The sequence below is a fragment of the Spodoptera frugiperda genome, chromosome 7 (genome assembly GCF_023101765.2).
Source record: "Spodoptera frugiperda isolate SF20-4 chromosome 7, AGI-APGP_CSIRO_Sfru_2.0, whole genome shotgun sequence".
Classification (NCBI taxonomy): Eukaryota; Metazoa; Arthropoda; class Insecta; order Lepidoptera; family Noctuidae; genus Spodoptera; species Spodoptera frugiperda.
In genome coordinates, this window is record NC_064218.1 from 12,126,776 (window position 1) to 12,146,631 (window position 19,856).

Genomic DNA, 19,856 nt, shown 5'->3' on the forward strand with positions numbered 1-19,856 from the left:
AAAAAAATTAATGAACCTTACCTATGTTAAACAGAGCTGATCTGAGGCAACCGTTGTATTGAGGTTTTAATTTCACACTCAATTAACTGTCACTTAGGTGGTGTTTACAAAGGTAATTAGGATTGGGTGTCAGTCTGTCAGTGTTCCGGAATTAGTATATACCTACTAAGTTTCATTTTAAATATTATTATAGTTTATATTTGACTGATATGTATTCACTGCTAATAGGTATTCATGCTTCAAAAGTCCCCAACAACCCTTAAATTCCTAACCCCCCAAAAGACCGGCAACGCGCTTGTAATACCTCTTGTGTTTCGAATATCCATGGGCGGCGGCGATTGCTTACTATCAGGTGATCTGCTCGTCTACCGACTTATACTATAAAAAAACTAATTAAAAGCATATATACAATAATTAAGAGCAAGCTTTGAGCAGACCTCAACAGTAAAAATGTAGTCCTCTATAACTAAACGATCAAAACACACGTTTGCATCACATTTGAACACAATACATAAAATAAAGCAATTAATACCAAAGGTACTGAGCAATTTAAAGTTATTTTAATTGCTGTACCATCGGCAATTAATTTTGAAATGGAAAACATGTCAGAACAATTTGTAAGAGTTACATTAAAAGTTGAACTGACGATTTTGACATGTCATGGTTATTATTGGTTATGCTTAATTACCATGTTAGTTATTTATGACAATGTATTAATTGACAGTAACATAAACAAACATAACGTAAGTAAAAGGTATAACGATTATTTCTGCTCGAAGGCAGATATACATAGGTGCACATAGGTAGGTATAGGAACCTAATAAAAGAGAATTTTATACCCAGTTATCTAACAACCTAAGAGCCATGTTCTCTCTTCTAAGTAGAATCGGATAATACTTATAACAAAAATAGTTAATAAAACTTTTTTGGGCCCAATAACGGACCCTGAGAAACACCCAAGTAAAGACATTTGCAAAGATCCCTCAATCAGGGGATATTCTTCCAATACTTTTGAACTTATAGATTAAGCTCGAAGCTTCTTGTTCGACAGCCATTATTACAGCTAACTAAAAAACTGAATACATTACGTAAGATACAGTAATGTAAGGCGTCGTTAGCACAAACAATGGATTTGAAATCCGCAATAAGAGAGATTATTTGGTTCTGTACTCGCCAACCTATCAAGAAATGGAGACTTTAAACCTTACATCTTTCCAATAGGGTTGAAAATATATGAATGGTGTTATATATTTTGGGGTAGCCTGATGTGCTACCTACTGTGCAACAAAAACAAAGAAAGGGATTGCTATCGCCTTACGTTAGGTAATTTTGTAACCTACGTTCAGACTTGCTTTACTTACTTAATTGTTAATGGTTGTACAGTTATTTCGACAATTGCCGACAGCGAATACTTCGAACCCAAACTTTCTGAGCCTTTAGCCAAATGCCTCTTTAGCGCTTATCTACAGAGAGAGTAAAAAAGCAATGGGGGTGACGCTAACAAATGTAAAAATGTATGTCAGTTCCATACAATTTAGTCTTCTACTCTACAAGTAGACAAGCACGCATGTGTAGACATTGCTGATGATGATCAATGGACGCAGTTGTAAGAGTCTGTACAATACAAACTAAAATCCGTTGCGTACGATGCGGGCCTGTGGACTTTAGAATGATAACACAATTTTTCAGTTCCTTATGTAAAACCAATCCTAAAACAGCTATTTTTCTCTTTCGTTTCAAATCAAATTCCTAACCAATGTGCACTAAACACATTAAAACATTTTCTAAAATAAACACTTACATACTTTTTAAACTGAACACTACAATCACACCGTATCACGATTTTAATTATCGCGCAATTAATTATAATTGATATGTACAAAATGCGGCTAATAAGACCTCGGCAGTAAGGTCAAAGGTACTAAGGAGGTTTGGTACACTTTATTGTTATAGTGCATTGATGTATTATTTCTCTAATATGTTTGGGAAACACGAGACAAGGCCAAATGTCAATTGTAGTTTGTATGAGCCGTGTTTGTTGAATGCGGTGTTGAGATTTTTTGGCAGATGTAATTTTTTAAATGTAGGTAGTACTTGGTAGTTGGCGATAGTTTTAGGATTGAAGTTTGAAATTTAGTGAAACAAAGACTGAATAAATTTTAATGTTCGATGTTTTGTAATTTTATTATACTCTTTTATTTGTTATTTAAATGCTTTAGAATAAGGTTGATGGCAATAGCATGTTGTAATCTTAATCATTTTTTTTAACCATTATAACCCTAAACTAAGTAGTTACCTTAAACAAAAAGATTGTGGATCACAGAAAGAGTTGCTCCATACAAGAATCGAATCCGCTACACGTTACGCGGCAGCCGGTTGCCCAGCCACCGCGCCAACTGTACAGTCAGAATTGTCAAGTTATATTTAAAGACATAGAAATTAGCAATCAAAATCGACCCGTCATACTCGGCAGTGGTACAAAAGACCACTACACCGAGCCTACAAAACAGTTTCACTCTACAGTTAATATTCTATTATGCTGTACCTACTTTTAAATTAATGCACGCATTTTACAAGACAGCAACCAACACACAAACATTACAACGATTAATACCATTACATCGACGTAACACAATCGGGCACTATGGCATAGCAAGCGTGGAGGAAAGTGTGGCAACACTGGAACATTGTTAATATTCATGATGTTGCTAATGCGAGTGTTGCCAGTATTACGTTTTGTTCAGCTAAAGATTGGAACAGATTAGCTGTTACATGGTGTAGTCTAGACGGAGGAGAGACTTGTTTTGGTTCGAAGTTGTTTTGGGTAATTGTCGTGAGTTTAATATATCTTAAAAGGTGTTGATGATGAATTTTAGTAATGTGTAAATAATATTTCTAGAAAAAAATGGGAAGAGGTGAAAAAACACCAAGTTTTTTTAGATAAATCTGTTATAGTAGTGGGATAGGGCCACAAAGAAATAGATGTATATTCATTGCCCAGCACTTGGCATTCTCATACCCTGTGTTAATTAATAAAAAGAGCGAAATTAGTTTCGAAGAATGCGATCGAATCGAAATCGAATACTCGCGTTCAATACGAATAATTAAAACTATTGAATTGAATTGAAAATTAATACAATCAAACCTAATAAAATATATCTTTGTCATAACACTACGCAAGTTTGACCGACTTTTTTAATTGGCTGCGCAATGCATACTAAGGCTAATTGAAGAAAGCAGTTGCGCATGCGCATTCGAGCAATTACACGTGGTTATCAAAGCATGGCGGTCTGCAATTGTTAATGGTTATCGCAACCCCTAAGGTTATTTATGGTTGAGTTGCTTTTCGTGATGAGTTTTTGCGTTATACTCAGACAGACTGGTTTGAAAAAGTATATGGTATCTTAGGTAACTATTTATTGCGAACGCTATAGGCTCTACGCATAATATTATATTCTTGAAGTACTTTTTCAAATAAAAGTTACTGAACCAGTTCAGATCAAAAGAACGTCATAGATACGTTTTCACACATTTTCAAAAGAAAATTGTGATATTAGTCATATTATTGAAGTTGTGCCTCTAAGAGCTGTATTAGTTGTATAGAGCGTTAGTGTAACAGTAACATAATGAAACATTGTAAATAAAACAGACCCTAACACAACTAATATAAGTTACATTTTAATCCTGATAAAGCAAGAGCGAAGACAGAAACTTGCAACTTATAATAAAACAATCAACAAAGTTCTACAAAAGCCATAAATTCTCAACAAGCCCGAGGCTTGATGTGGAAGCAATGCCCTTTCAATAATTTATACCTGTATACATATCTATTTAGTAGGAGTGTTTCTTCACTGTTTCAATTTCAAATCATTGATCTTGCAATGGTATTGCTGGCTAATGGTACAGGTGATCAGCTATTATGACAAATGTCAAAATTACATTAAACTTGCGGCCTATCCCGGCTTTATTAATGGGTGCAAAGTACCTACAGTATGCTACAGTACTAAGATTACAGCAGATCCTCCAGTACTCAATAAATATGGACATTTCTTTACAATACCAGGATTTCCTCCTGTGTTGTTCGTGCGTTTACAAACATCCAAGTTCGCATACACACGACATCCAGACCAGAAACAAAATATGTGGATCACAAAAACAGCTGTTGCCCAACCGAGCAGTCAAATGCCCATTTCAAGCCTATTCACTTTTATCTACACTTAAAATGAATTTAATTTCCATTAAACTCTCTCCCAGTTACTACCTTGGACCATCTATACAAAGTTTAATATATAATTATTTTATGCTATTAATATACATAGGTGCTTGTGCATGTATCTTATACTTATAATAACATGAAAGCTTTTACTTACAACTGGTTCCAGAGAGATTATTACTAACTTAGCGATATTTTCTAACATTTCACTTTCAACCATATTATTATAAAGTTACGAGCTCATTTACAAGTTTATGTATTAACTGTTTTATAAACAGTATAAACATTAGATATATTAAAGTTGAGAAAACTACATTTTGTCCAACCCAAGAATTAAAACCAAAATCTCATTTGTACTTTCGTTATACCTACTTCTAAAAATTCAATTAAAGTAACATAATATCACATACTATTTTAATTCCTGCTGGGGTATGTATATTTTACCAGATACTGACAACCTATCACCCTATAGTCGAAAAATCCGAAAAAGCTTTGTCAATCCCGGAATCAAGCCAGAGACTTATTTAACAGTTGCATTTACGATAGTTCAACTAACAAGACAGCTACAGTAAATCTTAGATAAATGAGTTGTTGAAAAACTTAACAGTACTTTTAAACTCAACTGGGAATGAAACTTCACCATCTAAACATAATAAGCCTAGATAACACTTCTTACATGTCACAAGTCCTACAATTAAAAACTAGCTAATTATGTAATTAAGCAATACATGATGTAATGACGTTGTCATGTCCTACATGTTAAATTGAGCTTTACTACCCTTAATTATAAGGGTCATTTTGAAGATGCTTATCTGTTTTAGTGGTTTATTACATTTAATTGCAATATTGCAAGAATTGTGTGTTGTGTTTGAACTAACTTTGCGTTTGATTTTGTGCGTAAGTTACGTTTTACATCGTGTCATGACGTTAAGCCTCAATTCTGAGATTACCTATAACATGGTATATGATTCGATCCACGAAACCGAGAAAAGTCAAACTCCACTAGACTCCATGCTGACATAACGAAAAGTTGACAGAACTCTAGCAATGCTCTACCCGAACAAGAAATAGAACTCCTTGCCCGAGTCGTACTTGCGACCACTCGATTAACGAGGCGGTCAAGTCAAGTCAAAAATCTCCAAAAACATCCCTCGTTTATAGTTGTTTGCGACCTACAAATATTCTAGTTTAAAACCTATTCCTTAATGTCAAAATAACAATAAAACAACACAATCAGCTTTCTCAGTAAAAGTACTTCTTTTTAGACAGTTTCGCGAAAGTCAGACACGCTGCATTGTTTTGTTAATTAATACAAAAAGTCAAGATTCATCTTAAGATACCACTTTATCTGCTGATCTCTAAGTGGCGGAAGATTGATGATGACAGTCTTTTATGGATGATAACGAATGATCTGATAAACAATTTGTCTAGTGGTAAATGTTTTGTTTAAAAATCTTATTATCATAATCGTGATTAAAATTGCATAAGGATTACTTTCATTCTTTTACACGGCTTTGAGAGAGATAAGACTTATAAAATTGATTAATGTGACAGTTTATCAATGCAGAAAATAAATATGTTACAAGGATAAAACTTTATGGCAAATTAAATAAGCATTGCATCACTATCTATAAACCTCTCTTGAGCAACTGAACTAACTTACACAATACTGCACATCCAAAAAATTCTTCCTCTTCCATTCTTTGCTTATTTTTTCTATTGGTAATAGATAGGCTTTTAGCTACTAAAGTTGACTACATCATCGCTTACCACCAGGAGAGGCGGTAACCAAACGCCGTCCTATTAAGTAAAAAAAAAAGTTGGCTTATCCTCTAAGACTTAAAATCCACAGTTTAAAACAACACTCATTTAACATTCATAGATAAGATAAGTACACATATATCACTCAGAAATCATAAGCAACCAGTAACCTTATTTCAAACTTGTCCAAGAACCAAAATGTAGAGTAATTTATAGGTTACCTATACCAATTAGACCGGCAGGTCCAATTAACTGAATTTATCGAACCGTTCCCGTTCAACATCAAACACATAAGTTACTGAATCGAGGCTAAACTTAAACTCGTAAAATCCAAGTCAAGTACTGCGTATCCAGTTTCTTATAATGTGTAATAAGTGGTTTGGGAGAGGTGGAGCGAATTCAGAGCTTTGGGCCATTCGGTAGAAACCTATTAGAAGGTCTGCTATGCCCTACACGTATTGAGGTTTTAAATTGGGTACAATTCTGTAAACTCTGACGGGTGAGAATTTCTGAAACAGATCAAAAAGAACTTAAGGTTTTATGGAAGAGAACAAAACAACAAAAAACTTGTATATACAATATAGTAGACCGGATTAAATAATACCACAGTCTCACAGGAAACCGACGTAAAACAACGCTTGCGTTGTTTCGTTGTACTAGTGAGGTTACCAGATTACGCCCTTCTCAATCCCTGACTCCCCAACAACCCTTAAATTCCTAACCCCGAAAAGGCCAGCAACGCACTTGTAATGCTTCTGGTGTATCGGGTGTCCATGGGCGGCTCTGATCGCTTACCAGGTGACACGTCTGCGCGTCTGACTCGTATCCTTTAAAAAACCTTCCAGAATGGTACTTCTGCATAACTCCATTTAGAATTCTATTCAGACACAGGCAAATATTACGCAAGCCAAATTCTTGGTGTAGGTAATCTAGTCACTCTAGTTAGGTACTAACCTGCGTTTATTGTCAAAACCTGTCCTAGATTTAGAAAATAATTATTGCGATACTATAAACTATGGTTACGAGTAGTACGCGACATGATTTTAGGAATTTCGTTTTGGAATCTTGTACCTATAATGCTGTTTGACTGGTCTTTATTGTAGAAATGTTTATGAAATCAGTCTAAAAGCTGGTTGTTTTAGTCAGGAGCGTTTATACATCGCGGTTTTCTACATAAACTTACATATACAGATAAATGATATTTATTTTGCAAATTAGCTACAAGAGAAAACTTTTACACATAAATCTCTAAAATAACTAAATTAATGGCACCTTTCGTTGAGACGAAAGGGAGAAAAATTCCCGTTTTGGGTGAGCCCAAAGCGGGAAAAGACATTGGCACTCGGGCTTAACTTGAAAACACTAAAAAAGTCTAAAAATACTCAACTGAAATCTTTTCCCGTAGGTGTCATAAGAGCTTATTAAGGTGTCTGAAACACATGATCCTCTTGAACTGATCTCCAATTCGCCAACCGTCGAGATGATGGAAAAACTTCATAAATAAAGGCGGTCCATAATCCAACAATACTGTCACGGGCTGTTAAAGATGTCTAAATTACAAGAATATTCTTCAAACATAGCTATATCAAATCTGCATTTATAACTACTACTGCAGTTACATAGATATTAGGTAGGTAGATATTCATATCTATAAAATCTAAGAAAAACTGTAAGGTTAGCTGCAATTTAACAAATTTTATGTCATTGTGAGTATCATAATCGCTGTAATTCATGTAATTGGACGTCGCATCATGAAAACTGCGCGACGTACGCGCATCACTGACAGTTTAATTTATTAAACTTCTGAAGGAATATCTTGGTAGCTAAGTGACCAATGATGTTATTGCAACCAAGGCTCTGTACTTGAATGAAATAAAGTAATTTGTTCAAAATCTGTATCTAAAGTTCTAATTAACACTGATTCTGGAAGAAATATTGTATCCTTCAAAAACCTCGTACAATTCGATTATTACGGGTCTACCAACAAACATAGGTGCCTCTTAGTAGATAGATATACATAGGTTACCTACACCTTAACAGAAGATAGGAAAATGCTTCTTAAAAAATACCCACCTACTGAAATTCAGTCCTGTCGCATGTTTGACGTTGGCCCCTGAAACCTTACTGTGTTATGCGCATGATGGATTAAATCTGAACGATTTTTGACCCTAAGTCCGATTTGGGAAAGAGAGAAAGAATGTCTTAGATTGTACCCAATACCCAACAACACTATTGAATTAAAAAAGTAATAAAAATTGCATATACCTACCTAAAACCACCAGAAGATATTTACCTACAAGCGTACCCCATAAAGCACGTCATGCATTGTTATTATGATAAATAGAAAAACACATAATTTTCAAATTAGCTTCACCTTCCAAGTAAACAGTTAATTCCGGATCAACTGCACAATACTTAAACACGAGATTAGGAAGCATCAAAACACCTTGGTTCAAGCGGTTTCCTCTAAAATTATTCTATAACAATCATCAGCCTTAGCAAAGGTCGCCAACGAACAATGATATATTTAAGTAGTTTAACTTTATTATAAGCTGTATGTACGTATGTGCATTGAGATTTGAAAATCGGTAGTTTAAGAACAATTGAAATTATTTTGACCGTTGTATCTGATATTTATGATCGAATTGCTTGCAGTAGATCGATCTGGGAGTCATTAGGGGAGATTTATGTTATACACTGGATGTTTTGTAGCTAGTACAACGACGATGGTGGTGATCAATCGAGTTATCTCAAGCAGGACTTTAAATAGGAATTGTGTAGTCTGATTTTGATTTCTATTTCAGAAAAAGGATAGATTGTTCAATAACAATTACATTATGAATAGAAGCTGATATAACTTAACACTTTTTTTAGAAAAAGGGAAGCCCTAAATTTTCTTTACCGACTCCATTTTTTAAATCAGGTTATATCCTTAAACACTTCTCTTAAGTCTGAAAAATACAAACTGCATCAAAATCTAAAGCTAGGTTCAGCTAAACGCGAGAAAATTGCGCACAACCAGACATATATGCAGATCAAACTGAGAACTTCCTTGTTGAAATCGGTTCATAAAAAAACGGTTATATTTAGATTAAAGATATACATTTGATTAAAGATATACAAGTGATTAAAGTTCAGCATCTCTGCCTACCCTTTCCAAGAATAAGACCCGTGATGTTACTACGAAGATTAACATTATAGGCAGTATTAATGTGCAGCCGTGCATTAAGATTAAAGAAAATGAGCAGTTTTAAAACAATTGAATTGATCTGTATCGCGGTGTTTATAATATTTTTTGTAGTGTACCATTTAATTTTTTGTGATGATTTGTAATGCAGTATTTTTTGTTTTTAATGCGATATTACAATGATAACGCAACGTAGTACCTACATAACCAGGTAGTATATGGAAATTTAAATATTTAATTTTGAATGAATTAGAAGGCGATTAATGTTTAGGGTCTTCTAGCATCCTGGGTGTTCTTCCCAGTTATAAACGAAACAACATTTCATGCATTTCTCGCATCTTGTAGGAACACACACACTTCTATAGTTTCCACCAAGTTCATTAATCTTAATCTCCAGGGCGTACTACGCTGGTATGGTATGGTCACTGGTAGGTGTGTTGAAATCTGTTTTTTGAAAATCTCGATATCAAGACATTCATTAATTCTGGATAACTTCTTAAAACTTTTAGGTGATACTCGATCTATGACAAGACTCCTCTATAAAATATCCAAGTCCTTATCATACTGCATATTTAAGAAGACTGCTAGACCATATAGCAAACAGCAAATGTTTTTAGACATTAATGTATTCAGCCTTGTATTATATCACTTCCCCTAATTTTGTAAAGATTTTCCTGAATAGATTACAATGTACAACGTAAAACTAAAATTTATTATGTTTTTATAATCCTATGACACGATATTATAATATAAAATTATAATACCAATATTCATGAGCTTTGGTCGGGAGGTCATAAGCGCAACTGTCGCCCCATTCCGTTTCAGAGATCCAACCATACATGAGAACATCAAGTTCACGATACAAGAACAGATTTTTAAGGGGGTTAAATAATCCAATGACTTCTCCCGCCTTGGTCGAGGTGAGAGGGAGTGTCAGACTCTTACTGACTAAAACCACCCCGGTCCTACTCCTGCTTTTCGAGCCGGAGCCCCGGTAAATCCGCTAGGTAGTCCGCAGATCAAGTACACGGGCACTTAATGTTCTTAGTTTGAGAGAAAGTCCTGGAATTGTGTCCGACTTGTTACAATAAGCTCATTGTGCTTACAAATAGCATTTACAATATTGCCGATCACTGCACGCAACCCAATACAAAGTTATTCAAAGAACTTTCCTTGTCTTAAGATTCCTGGCAATCCTTTCTAACTTTTAACCTTTACATTTCAGAATAGAAAAGTTTCCCTGAATCTGTCGTTCGTTGTACAAGTGTAGTAATTGTAAAGTTCGCAAAGAATTGCAAGGCTGTTTAAGATATTATCCAGCTAATATTGCCGACAAATTGCTACAGTCGCGGCCACTGGCGATAAATAGGTGATTTAGTTTGAATTTATTTCTGTTTTATGATTCACGATAAGTATTAGATTGTCCTGTAAATAAGGCAATTGCAATAAACTGATTTCTAGAAAATATTTAAGTTAAATAGTCGGGTAAAAAGTTACTACTAACATAATAATTATGTTTGAATGAACCTGATTGAAAAAGAGTAACTTATGGAGTCTTTTGCAACACTTTGGTACGCTACACTAGAGGATTTTCTGACAGTGTTTCCAATAGTGCGTTTCTGGTCAATTGAAATAAATTATTTTGACTTTGATTTTAAGTGATCTTTAAGGGAAATAAAGGTTTTAAATGAAACTGTCACAACATTAAATAACATAATAATATTGCATTTATATAATAAAATTCAAGTTACTTTAAAAAGGTATGCAAAAAACATAACCCTCCTTCTGGCGCAGTCGGGTAAAAAGACAAGACACAATGTTTTTACAACTGCTCATACAGAGAACTTCCAGAAGTAAATTCAATTTATTCACTATGGACATTCACACCATCTACTTTAAAAGACAAAAACAAAAATTGAGACGTCCGTCCCTATCTAAACGATGATCTACACAGTCCAGCAATGATAAATTTATCCTCAAAAGGCTAAAATCACAATAAAAACCCGGAACTTTAATACTAAGACTTGTCTGTGTATCTGTACGTCTTTGTTTCACGTATTGTGTGCGAAACATCTCGGATTTTTCGTTTCGCATCGGCACTCAGCCTTTTAATTGCAGCTTTTGAACTGACAAAGGTGGTAGTGCGGCATAATGGTTGGTTTTCTTTGGATTTACCAAGATAAGGAGATTTCCAAGTTTGGAATTCCATTATGACTCTTTACAGCTGGTTTTCTTTATAAGGAAACTTTTCTTTTTTATGGAATAAGCTGCTAAACGAGCAGACGGATCATAGTAAGCAATCGCCGCCGCCCATGGACACCTGAACCACCAGAGGCGTTACAAGAGCGTTGTCGGCCTTTTGAGGGCTAGGAATTTAAGGGTTATTGGGGAAACGCGGATTGTGAAGATATTCCTATTATAATTAATAGAGAGACAGTGTAATATTGAGAAATGCGAAGACAAAATACTTCATTGGACGCAAGAACAGTAGGATCTTCATCGAAAAGACTGAAGAAGGCTCGACTCAGTAACACTTGCAATCAGTAAAGCGAAAAGGTTTAGTAAAATACTCAAAAAATATGTATACTAACAAAAAAATTAAAGTCACGATTATCACTATCTTGAAAAATGAAGTACCAATCATCATTAAAATTAACATCAATACATACTTGATGCACTATACAATGGAATAAAAAAGTTTTATACAAGTCTAAGTAGTTAGAGTACTTGTCTAATATCTAGGTATTTGTGAACTTTTTAGTTAAATATATGACCATGATATTTTGTGTCTTCGTGTCATGACCTAAGACTAAAAGGTTAGCAGACACTTCCTTGATAACATTATCTTTATACCTGGTTTCCCTAAAAAAGTAAGCACTTAAGGAACACATAAAGATACTGTAAGTTGCTATTACGCATTTTAGATTAAAAATATGAAAAAAAAAACAAAGCTGACCAGCGTCAGTGTCACGGCAAAATGTTAAAATTGATCATACGAGCGCCTACCTTCACTGACAGATAGACTGACGGACAATTCAATTTGACGTTTCAAAAGTGCCTAATTAAGGATTAATTGAATATACGACGACCAATCAAATATAAAAAAAAAAAATTGATTCGTTTAACTAATTTGCTGACTATATTAATATTTAAAATAGTTTGAACGATTGATTGATATAATTAAAGGGCACTTCCGACAAGACATTTCAGAAAAAAATCCACAGCCACAATTGTGGGCTACCGAAAAAAAAAACACACGTACGGATAAAAAATCTGACATGAATAATCAAAATGCAACCTATTCACGAACGACACAATCGTGCCAAAAAACACAGCTGTAAACACCAGACCTTGCCTCTCATTCCTGTCGTGTCGTTTCGAAGTCACAGACTATCACGTTAAGGCGTGACGAATCGTGAATGGGTCTAACTGTATCCTTGGGAGACTACCAAAACGATTGTGTTAGGATAATGTCAATGTAAACTTTCATTTGTAAAATAAAAACGGGGTATTGATATCCGTCGTGTGATCTATACTTAAAGTTCAAATTGTTTTGCGAAGTTTGATGTAAGTTGAATGCAATGTTGGTTGCAAGCAATACGTATTTAACCGGTTAATTTACAATTTAGAAGAATTCGAAATAACCCAATTTTTTAGTCCACATAGCACTGGTGGTAACAGACTCAGCTAAGCTATGTTTTTATATGGAAATATGCGTGTTATGGATGCGTGCTATGGATGACTTTCGCTTCCTCATTCCCTCGATACATCGCATATTCGAGCAGGGCATCACGGGAGATGCGTATCTTTTTGCTCGGCTACATAGCTTAGTATCAGTGGAAATGGTTACATAGTTTCACAGCTTAGCTGCTACATCTTCGTAACATATCTACATAGCACATGACTGGGGGAAAATCACCCTTAAAGACAAAATTTTGGAAACAACATAATAATGCGTAATTAACACAAGACGATCGCTTATACAAAAGTTATAAGCCAAATTCTATTATTACAAATTACCGAAAACAAATTCTTAATATGCATGCTTTTCTCAGTCAAAACATCACTTGCAAGCAATTATCCATTGCATAATAAAAAGAAAAACGTAACAACCGATCCGTGACTGCAACCATGTTGTTTTTCAAAGTACCAACAAATCTGACGGCTCAAAATTTAATTACACACTTTCACGCTCAAAATTAACGAAATGGAAACAAGATGAGATGAATTTGTTAATTAGCAAGGAAAGTGAACTAAATTGTTGAACGGGCTCGTAAAAGCTGAACGGTGGAAACCAGACTACGAATTGTTTAAAGTCAATTAAGTCTTTGACTGCCAATAGAAAACTGTTGAAGGCAAATCCTCCGCTAACGTCGGTCACCGGTGACCACTACGGCCAACGGCGTTCAATGTGTTAAAAGATTATAGGCACATTTTGAAAGTCAAAAAGGCTGTGCAAATAGGAGGGTTCATTACTAACGTGTGTTATAATAAACTTGATAGAATACTAATAATACAATATTTTTTAGTTCTCATTCCGCTTATAAATGTATTTTCAGCATGCGGTGCATGTCATGTGTGTTTTTGTGTTGCAACTCTGCTGCATGAGCATTTAATTGCGGGCGGGAGGGTGGTGCTGCACATTGCTGAAAATACATCTACAAGCGGAATGAAAACTAAAAATTTATTGTATTGTTAGTGTAACATAGATTTCCACAAAGTAACGCCTGATTCTATTCTATAAACTTGATAAATGTAATATAGGTAATAGAATAATAGATATACCATATATCACTGCGAAAAATCTTACACGTGTAGCAACTTATTATAAAGTGTACCATTGAAATCAAAATACTTATCCTTTACCAGATTCCACATTTCTAATAAAACAACCTCAAACTCATCACGCTCACGACTTCTAGACAATGCGTACAATAACAAAATTCACTTCCCGAATCGAAAGCCGAGGACAATTACTCGCAAAAGTCAAGAGGAACTTAAAAATTTGCAAAGAATATCTAATAAAGAAACATTAGAATAATGATGTAAACAAAAGTTATAAAAACCGTCTTGCGACTCACCCATCGAAAGAAACAGTATCTAATCGCATAATAAACAATACTATTCAGTGTTTGGTCTAAAGTACAGGCGAAAGACGGATTACAAACAAAAATAAAAATCAGATTATTTGTCAGTATATTTTTATGCAACATCATCATCAACAGCCGAAAGACGTCCACTGTTGAATGAAGGCCTCCGCCTTGATGATGATGATGATCATTTATCATATTTTATTTTTTAAGCCGGTAATCGAGCAGACCGTTCACCAGTAAGAAATTACCGCCGCCCATAGACACCCAAAACACCAGAGGCGTTACAAGTGCGTTGCCGGCCTTTTGGGGGTTAGGAATTTAAGGGTTGTTGAGGAATTGGGAACATTTGGAAGGGGGATAATTGGGCCTCCCGATTATAGTTCCTCTAAATCATCAAGCACGTAAACAAGCACTAGATATTTCCCACATCAATCATCCCAGCCTCGCTAATACAACTTTAATGTCTCGCCACCGCCTATAACTTGAACTGTAATTAAGATCCGTTTAATCACAAAACTTCGTGCGAAAAGCATCTATTGTCAAAAATAACGTGTCGAGGCTGCGCATGGCCAATGGAGGTGGACACAATAGCTGTTAACTAATATTATTTATAATGAAACACTGCTACTGTGTGGAGAATTCACACTTCCTTCCACGGTATTTGTTTTTTGTTTCATTCACTATTTTCTTCTGTAGCCTTAGTACAAGTTTCCTTTACGTTCGGCGCTCTGATTGGTTGGTTCATTCAAGCACCGAACGTGTTCTCGTTTCGATTGCTTTAAACGTAAAGCTAACTCATACTAAGGGTACTGGACTCAATTGCTGTTCTTTGTGTGTAAGTCATCATAGTTATCATGACTGTGGGCTTCCGCTATACACGGTGTAACAAAAAGGGGGTATACATAATTATACATAGCACGGTTTATAGATAGCATTAAAAACGATACGGGAAGGGTTTTTTAAATTCATGTTTTCATGGTACCTAGTTATGAATTTTTCAAATTGCGCCGGCACGCGATTCAAAATTCGGTATACAGGTACTAGGCGATCAGATTGACAGAAGAAATGTTTCGTAATATTAGCGAGTGATCCCTGTAGTGTTGTGACACGTTTGTATGATTTGAAATCAAGAACTATGCGATACCAAGTATTTAGTAAACAAATTTTTTAAAACGTATTTTAAGCTGAAACTTTGTGTAGAGATTCTATTCAACCTGTATTCATCAGGGCTTCTTGATGTATATGGGTATTTTGTTACACGTTGTATAAGAGCTTGTCATAATCTTCACGCTTGGCCACAGTCTAAATGGTTCATCAGAGATTCAGGTTTATCAGAGAGCACTGCATTTCTGCCTAGTGTTTTATTTTTATTTTTTTGAGGTATCAAATTTAATGTATTCTACTCTCTCTACACCGGCTTTAAAATAGATTTACTGTCGTACTCAGAAACATTTCATGATTACTTAAGGGCTGGGTTAAATGTGACTCTGCGTACACGGATAGTAAATAGCAAGGAATCTTAACATCGGGTTTTCCTAGGTCAACTTTTCTTGTACAACTTTTCTATTAACACATGCTCATGTAGGTATACCTATGTATGTCTAGACAAGTTTCTTTTCATTTCATTGGTATGTTTGACCTGTAACCTGGACATACTTGTACATGTACATAGGTATAAGTGTTTTAGAACTTTTATACAAGGAAACTATCAGTTTTTCATCATGAGCAGCGTGCGCAAATGCGGTGACTTCGCGCAGCCTACTGTACCCTTAGTATGAGTTTACGCAAAGTTTACCGAAACCGAAACGAGAGCGGCTCGGATGAACCAACCAATCAGAGCGCCGATCGCGCTCTCCTTAAACATAAAACAAATTCCTACTAAGCCCTCTGATGACATTGGTCATGATGAAGAGTCCCTTTATGACTCGAAACTAGTAGAGCTTTTCTCAATACATTTACATGAGTAAACCGTTATTTTTAGTTAATTTAGTATGTCTCACGATAGTTATTACAAAAAAAAATAGTTCATTAGGTATTTTTTCGCTTATCGGTTAGAATACATCTTTTATCCTACTATATTTTTATTAACAGACAGTCAAACAATTAACATAATCTTTCAATTGTTACAGGATCACTCAAAGCAGCTACTAGAGCACCTGACTGAATCAGAAAAAATATTCCTATTTGGTGCCAACCCTAGCGGTAAGTACGAAATATGATAATTTCCCACAATTAGCACTAACGTAATTAATTTAAAACAAGACTGAATATTAGTCTTATCTATCTAGTGCTTGTTCTAACCTAAATTTTTCAAGATCATGTATTTTTTATAGAATTATTGACCTTCTTATGTGGGGCATGCGTAGTTTTGAATTATTTAGTCTAGGTATTATCACAAGGCTGTATCTTGAACATACTTAGCTACACTAATAAATAAAAATTTTAAATAAAATTTAAATAGCTGCTTTTTACTACATGCAGATGAATATACGTACAATTCATACATAACAATAAAAATAAAAATTTCGTCTGTTTATCTGTCTGGGTGACTGTCTATTTTTCTGACTAATCTCGTAAATGGCTGAACCGATTTTGACAGGGTTTTTATTGGCAGGTAGCTGATGTACTAAGGACTTTGACGACTTACTTTTATTTTAGAAAAATATTTTATTTTAGAAAAAATTCAAACACCCAAAATCTGAAATATTACTCATATAAGTTTCTTTCACACAAAAACATGTTAGGTACTATCATGATGAAACCACCTCTGACTCCTTCCGAGAATCCAACCTTAGTCAGTCATCAATAATTAAAGAAAGAAAGTAATTATGATTCGCATACTAATGTTCAAAGCAAGTTGGTACGTGATACCGCGAAAGCTGGAACTCAAATAAGGCCATTTAAAGGTGTCGACAAGCCGTGAGAGAAACCACTTTTTCAAAAAGCCTTATTTATACCTCGTCGATACTAGATGTTTATTATGCATTCATGTGCACCTCGACGCATTTATGACTTGAGTGAGAAAATACAGCCTAGCCAGCCAGCTTAATGAATTATATATTTTTGAGCGTATGTGTAATTGAACTTCTGATGCTAACGAGTAAAAAAAGTAAAAATAGGCCCATAGCATTTATTCGAATTAAACCATTTATGGTACTTTTGAAACGTTAACAACTAAATAAATAAATAGTCTGTCAGTCTGTCTGTCCAAGCTACGTGCGCGTTCCAAAATGTAGATTCGAATGGAGAAGAACGAGCAAGAAACTCCATTCATTACTTACTCTTTACACGTAGTATACTTAAAACTCTATTCTTTTCTCCTTTTGTTTCAGACAGTGATATTTTTTGCAGTTGTTTTGTTAGTGCCACTCTGTAAGAATATACATATGGCCAATCATAACAACCAAATACAATATAGTCAGAAAATTCAAAACCAAGCCCAATATCGTCATAATATTCTCTAGCTTTAATCACAAAACATTCACACAAAATATTATACTTCTTTCACAGAAGCACAATTCGAAGTAGCACATCTCAAGCAGCCAAAACGTCGTAAACGCTCACTACTATACGACGACCAGGATCTAGTCGGGCTGAAGAAGCACCTGGACATCAAACTAAGTCCCAGGAACAGTTTCCTGGACCCTCAGTTCCTGTTGATGAGAAGGTGGTCCAATAACACTGAGCTTGTGTTGGATCAACATGCTGATGAAGAAGTGGACTCGTGTTATTATAGGGGAGATAATGCAGCGCTGTATGTTTGTGATGATGTGGTGAGTTCTTCTTTATTAACATTTTATGTAAGGTAAGCTTCTTATATTTTAAAGTATTGATAGTAATAAGTAGTCATCCTTGGATCAGCTGGTTATTAGAAGAAATAGCAAATTATATATTTGGCGATTAGAAAATGGAAATCAAAAACACGTGGTCAGTACTTGTGAGTGAGAATGTGTATGACAGAGCAACAAAACGACAATAGGAAAAAAATATAAATTCTTCAGACAATTAGTAGTAAAAGCTTTTATCACTTACATCCGTTGTTAAACGTCATCTCCAGCATCCGAGACATCTAGGCCAAAGAAATTTTAATAGCTGACAATTTATTCTAGGTACAATCATGAGAAATTTTAATTCAACTTTCGTCTAATTATGTATTCTCTTGCAGAGAGGATTAGTCAGATCCAACGACACTTACTACTTTATACACCCACTGCCAGACAGATTTCACGATGATCATGCAAAAGCACATGTCATCGTGAAAAAACAAATGAACGAGAACAAAGATGATGACGACTCATGTATAGAAAGAGACAATATAATCGATGACCCACAACCAGCCAACACATGGAAGAAACATAGAAGAAAACGAGAAGTACCAAGCAATGTAAATAATAATTTAGAAGGCTTCAAAGTTAATTTAGCACATAGGAATAAAACTATCACCGATTTTATACAAAAACTATCGAATGGAGCGCCAAGGCAACGAAGGGCGATACTGCCAGCTGTGTTTGTGGAAACAGCAGTATTTGTAGATAGAGACTTATACAAACATATGACTATAAATTTCCCAAAAGACACAGAAAGGGAATTAGTGAGATTCGTGCTAGCTATGATAAACGCAGTACAATTGATCTACCACGATCCTTCTCTGGGAAGACCAGTGAATTTCATATTGAAAAGACTGGAGATTTTACACGAAGACCCAGCTAATTTGAAAAGACCGCATGATATAGACAGGTTTCTTAGCAACTTTTGCACTTGGCAAAGACTAGAGAATCCGCCTGGTGACAATGATCCGTTACATTGGGATCATGCACTCATACTGACTGGATTAGACCTGTACGTTGTCAACAAGAATGGGAAAGTTAGCAGTCAAGTTGTGGGTAAGTTGATTTCACGCCTTTTATCCCCGAAGGGGTAGACAAAGATGCACATTACAGCACATATTGCCGGTATGCAATGTACTCCCACTTTTCACCATTAATTTGTGTTATTATAAATCCCATGTAATAGTGGGTGAGCCTATTGCCGTATACTGGATACAATTCCAGACGACGTGCTACCTACTGAGATATTTCCACAAAACCGAAAATTGCCCAGCAAATATTTTCCCGACCCGGGAATCGAACCCGAGATCCCTTATCCGGCAGTCGCACTTGCGACCACTCGACTAACGAGGCAGTCTATACGTACAATTTCAGACTCAATGTCATTTAAATAACAATGTATGTGAAAATACTTTATGTTAAGCATCATTAATATGACAATAATTTTCTCTATCAACATTTAACTATGTAAAATTAAAACCATCAACAGCATCTCCTATTATGTGAACAATAATAGCATTATAAGTAGTTTATAACAACTCAATAGTACGCCTATAAGTTTTGCTATTACGATTCGTGAGGCTTTCATCAAGTAACGCTCCACATCAAATTGGTGCGACAACGTAATAGACTGGAGACTGATTATAGTCATTACATGGTTAGTCAGTATTATTACAAGATCTAATGCTTTTGTCACGAAATGCACTGTTATAAATGAATTTCCTTCATAAATAAGTGTTCAAGAACCGTTTTTTAAAGTAATTTGAGTAAAATGG

At 35.1% G+C, this 19,856-nt stretch overlaps 1 protein-coding gene across 2 annotated transcripts in view; it reads left to right on the forward strand.

Annotated features, from left to right (window-relative positions):
• Nucleotides 1-19,856, forward strand: part of LOC118266126 (A disintegrin and metalloproteinase with thrombospondin motifs 16) — a 67,326-nt gene that overhangs the window by 33,143 nt on the left and 14,327 nt on the right. For both annotated transcript variants that reach the window (XM_050695104.1, XM_050695105.1), the window contains exons 2-4: nt 16,384-16,456; nt 17,765-18,027; nt 18,420-19,137. In XM_050695104.1, coding sequence (XP_050551061.1) covers nt 16,384-16,456; nt 17,765-18,027; nt 18,420-19,137 — 1,054 coding nt within the window. The remainder of the gene's footprint in view (nt 1-16,383; nt 16,457-17,764; nt 18,028-18,419; nt 19,138-19,856) is intronic.